The sequence below is a fragment of the Lucilia cuprina genome, chromosome 2, assembly GCF_022045245.1.
Source record: "Lucilia cuprina isolate Lc7/37 chromosome 2, ASM2204524v1, whole genome shotgun sequence".
NCBI lineage: Eukaryota > Metazoa > Arthropoda > Insecta > Diptera > Calliphoridae > Lucilia > Lucilia cuprina.
In genome coordinates this window covers 65,643,872-65,648,832 of record NC_060950.1, presented here as the reverse complement: position 1 = coordinate 65,648,832, position 4,961 = coordinate 65,643,872, and the positions used below count along the sequence as shown (strand labels likewise).

General features: G+C 37.8%; 1 protein-coding gene across 1 annotated transcript in view; it reads left to right on the top strand.

The window, feature by feature from the left end:
* Positions 1 to 343: 343 nt before the first annotated feature.
* The window catches only part of LOC111686398 (centrosomal protein of 104 kDa), a gene marked incomplete at its 5' end in the record, with an annotated part of 5,301 nt that continues 683 nt past the window's right edge, over positions 344 to 4,961 (top strand). The window contains 7 exons of the mRNA XM_046956159.1: positions 344 to 524; positions 590 to 1,718; positions 2,241 to 2,379; positions 3,156 to 4,324; positions 4,381 to 4,526; positions 4,635 to 4,641; positions 4,760 to 4,826. Of these exons, the coding sequence (XP_046812115.1) occupies positions 344 to 524; positions 590 to 1,718; positions 2,241 to 2,379; positions 3,156 to 4,324; positions 4,381 to 4,526; positions 4,635 to 4,641; positions 4,760 to 4,826 (2,838 nt within the window). The remainder of the gene's footprint in view (positions 525 to 589; positions 1,719 to 2,240; positions 2,380 to 3,155; positions 4,325 to 4,380; positions 4,527 to 4,634; positions 4,642 to 4,759; positions 4,827 to 4,961) is intronic.

The following is a 4,961-nucleotide window of genomic DNA, read 5'->3' as shown; positions in this document are numbered from 1 at the left end:
TTATTTGTTGCTGAGTGAGTTTTTTCCTTTTTTTGATTTTATTGTTGTTTTATTTTTTGTTTGTTTTTATTGTGGCTTTCGTATTCGATTAATATTCGATTATGTTGATAACATTTCATTGGTTCAATCAAGTGTGTAGTTAATTAAATATACAAACATATTTGAGTTAAAGAGGGAGTGAGAAAGCAAAACATGTTAATATTGAAAAGCAGATTATGAGTAAAAGAGAAGAGTGAGAGTCGAACACTGTAAGAAATTGTTATTATGAAATAGGACAACGTTTTAAATATATTTTTGCTTTATTTAATATTAAGTTGAAAACTAATGTGTTTTCTTCATTTTCATTTTGTTTACAGATGAAGATCCTAACTTTCCAGCTAGTGAACTAAATACCCATGGACCTACGGTTCATGGCTGGCGCAGTGCAGTGGGTAGTACTTTAACTTCACATGATATTGTCTTAAGATTTCATAAGCCGGCGAAAATATGTCGTATACAGTTGTTAGCCCACCAGTATCTGATACGTAAGTTCTAGCGGATTGAATGTAAACAAATCCTATAGCATTTGTAATTTTATCTATTCCAACAGCCGAAAAAGTTGAACTCTGGTTACATTATTCCCCCAAAAGTATACCCAGTACACCCTCTTCACAATGTTTTGATTTTTTGGGTTTTGTGGCCTTGGCAGATAATGCTGCCACCAATTATAAATCCCGCGAACTGCAAAGTGTTTCGGTTAATCCTCGCAAAGGCACACATTTAAAACTGAGACTAAGTGGTCCGCATGTTAATGACTTCAATACCGATAAACAAATCGCTTTAATAGCGGTAAATGTTTTGGGCGAAGAATTGGATGTGACTGCTAATGGACAGACAAAGGAAACGGAGGAAAATGGAGGCAGCAGTGCTGCTGCAGCTTCTAATCAAGAACAGCAACAACAATCTACACAAGACTCTTCGGGAGAGTCTGCCTTAGCTTCGATGTGTGATGATTTGTTATTTTCGATGTATGTAGAAGAATCTATAGCCGAGATCATACGAGAAATGGAAGATCGCAAGTTAAAAGCTGTGGCCACAGAACGTTTTGAATATGCTCGCAAACTTAAGCTATGTATGAGTGCTTTACGCACCGCTGGTGAAAGACTAGGACGTTATGCCTTGGCCAAACGCCAGGCAGTGCAACAGGAAGATTTTACTACGGCCAAGCTAAGAAAAGAACAAATAGAAATGTACAAATCGTCGGTATTCAAGCATTTACTAATCGATGAGTTGTTAGAGAAAAATGGCGAATCGATGGCCTCTAATGATATGGCTTGTGAGGTTTATGCCTCCAAACCCATACTACCGGTAGCGCCCAGTTTACAAGATGTGGCCCAAGCTTTGGCAGAGGCTCATTTGGCCGCAACTATGAGTCCTAAAAGTGCCCAAGATGATAAATCCTCTACAGATGGCAATAGCTCTACCGGAGGTTTAGGCAATCTCTCTCAGACCAATCACAGCAACAGTATAAGTGACAATATTTCAACGTTATCGGCCGCCAGTTTACGTAAATCTCACGATGAAATACCCATGTCGCCCAAATTGAATATGCGCCGCAGTCCCAGCCGTCATAGTTCACCCATGTCCAGTCATCAGGGTTCTTTAAGGAGGCGCAATAAAAGTGCTCCTCGCAATTCCTATGAAGAATATGAAGATCGTGCCATACCCACTCTAAGGCAGTAAGTTTAATTACAACAAACATTATAGTTTCATGTCTAATTTCTATAGATGTGTTTTCTCGCTAATAATCCTTTAGTCTTAGAGATCTACCAAGTAAAATTCCAAATAAAAAAGTCAAAGATTCTCCCTTAAGTTTTTGGATGTTATAGTAAAAAAAACAGAACACTGACATGTAAATGTACAAATCTAACTGCATGTTTTGTTTTCAATAGCGCTACGGATAATGTATGAACCTAGTCATCTTAGTAGTTACATCAATACTTATCTTCATCTCTTAACATTTTCATGTTTTAGAAAACTTAGTTTTAATTATTTTTCTTTTTTTAATTTTATTCCCATTTCATGCTCGCTTCTTCGCCTTATTGTAACTACACTACATCATGTTTGCTCTACCTATTCCCAAAAATTTTTTTCTCTTCATCTTGTAATTTTATTTAAATAAAAACTATACCTATATACCAAAAATAATATCATTTCGATGTATGTTGATGTTATACTATAAAATCCTTTTGATGATCCAGTTCGAATACTAATGAATTTTTAAGAGAGTGTCAAGGTACCGCTTTACTGGACTCCGATCCCAATCGTGGTCGTTCACGTTTAAACGATCGTGAACGTCGTCAGGCGGCTTTGCCAATTTTGGTCTTTGGTAATGATATGGTTAGTTTGAAAGTGATTAAAAAAGAGGTCATGCTGGGTGTGTGCATCAGAATATGAGACTCTCGGAGCTAAAACAGTTTCAGAATAGGAGCTAAACTAGAACTGAACTAATTCTATAACAGAACTGAACAAGAACCGAACTAAAACTGAACTAGAACTGAACTAGAACTGAACTAGAACTGAACTAGAACTGAACTAGAACTGAACTAGAACTGAACTAGAACTGAACTAGAACTGAACTAGAACTGAACTAGAACTGAACTAGAACTGAACTAGAACTGAACTAGAACTGAACTAGAACTGACCTAGAATTGAACTAGAACTGAACTAGAATTAAACTAGAACAGAACTAAAACTGAACTAGAACTGAACTGGAACTGAACTAGAACTGAACTAGAACTGAACTAGAACTGAACTAGAACTGAACTAGAACTGAACTAGAACTGAACTAGAACTGAACTAGAACATAACTAGAACTGAACTAGAACAGAACTAGAACTTAACTAGAACTGAACTAGAACTGAACTAGAACTGAACTAGAACTGAACTAGAACTGAATTAGAACTGAACTACAACTGAACTACAACTGAACTACAACTGAACTACAACTGAACTACAACTGAACTAGAACTGAACTAGAACTGAAATAGAACTGAACTAGGACTGAACTAGAACTGAACTAGAACTGAACTAGAAACCACACTCACCCTAACCTCATTAACTTTTCTTCCGAAAACAAAGACCAAAATTCCTAACACTTTAATTTCACTCCACAGGTGGAACAATTCTACTCACGACAATTTCAAGATCGTGAAGATGGTCTAGTACGTTTACGCAATTTCCTTAAGGGCCACGAAATTGAAACGCAACCGAATGCCAATAATTCAAATAGTGAAAATACAGCCGGACCTAATAAAGTAGCACGCAGTGCTGCTTTCCTACTACATCGTTCAGTACGAGATGCTGTATATTCGGTATTTAATCAAGCCACCGAAACAGTGCGAGTGCTATTTTTGGAATATGTGCCCGGCAGAGTGTCGCAGAGTGAGGTGGCCCGCTGTGTAGATCGTTTGCTGCCCGAATTGTTGGCCAAATCGGGAGATCCGTCGGCTCGAATACATACATTGGCTCAACATACTATATTGAGTATAGCCTCTTGTCCCGAAGTGCAGGAACAGCATCTAGTGGCGCCCGCTTTATCCAGAACTGTTAGTTCGGGTACACATCCTCGCTTGGCCTTGAGTCGTATGCAAATGTTAGAACAATTGGTGCTAAGTCAAGGCATTAGCACTGACAAACATAGCGGACTAACGTGTAGAGCTTTGTCTGAGTGTGGCTGTTCGGGCATACATCATCCAGCGGAGCCGGTGCGTAAAGTAGCCGAGAGGATACTTTTGCTAGTGTACAAAGTAAATCCTCGTCTTGTGCGTAAACAGCTACCGCCTGATGATGATATAACACGACGCAATTTATTGTATCGCCAATTGTTTACAGAATTTGATAAGTTGGACTTGGAACGTAAGGCAGAGATGTTGGAGGCAAACAAATATGCTGGCGGTCATAGTTCCAGTGATCCACAATCACCACCCTCAAATCGTAGTGCTGTGGATCATTTACAGTTGGGCGGTGGTGGTGGCGGGGCAAGTGGTAGCTCCGACAGTCGTGCTAGTCCCTATAGTTTTGGTTGCAAATCTCCTGACTCCCAATCAAGTCCCATGAGAAGATCTGAAACACGTATTTTAAAGAGTAAAAGTGGTCAAACTTTGGCTCAAGCGGGTAATCCAGGAGGTAGTAATGGTTACTTAACTTCAGGTAAAGATATTGCCAAATGTAATGGCAAACAACAGTATAATGAACAGTTGAAAAGATCCATGATATCGGCCAGTAGTTCTAGAAAAAACTCCAACTCAAATTCTGAATCATTTGAAGAGGCAGCGGATGTTATGTAAGTAGGACCCTGAAAACATTATTTTTTTCATTATAAACATTTGTTTCTTGCAGTCGTTGTCCCTTTTGTGATTGGTCCTCGCAAAATGGCGATCAAGCTCAATTGGATCGCCACTATTGGAAATCTTGTCCATTCCTGACTAAGTGTCCTCAATGCAGCCAGGTTTTAGAAGTGGCTGCTTTAAATTATCATTTAACAAGTAAGTTTTGATAGTTTTTGTTGTTGATCATTTAAAATTTTTGAATGGAACTTGAAAGTTTATTATTCTGTTTAGCAAATTTTTAAATTGGCTTTAAAATTGTTTTAGAAAACAAGTAAGTACTTGTTTATTTGGTAGCGAAATTATCGAATTTAGTTCAAAATTATCAGTAGTTTGAAAATTTTACTTTTTTACTTTTTAAATGTAATTTGGTTTTGTGTGGATACTTAAAGGTTAGCTTTGGAAGACCTAGATTTTCAATTATTTTCTATACAAACGTTTATAGGAAAGAGTCTTTCAGTAGATCCTAGAACTACACAAGAACTCAACTAAAACTGAACTAGAACTGAATTAGAACTGAACTAGAACTGAACTAGAACTGAACTAGAACTGAACTAGAACTGAACTAGAACTGAACTAGAACTGAACTAGAAC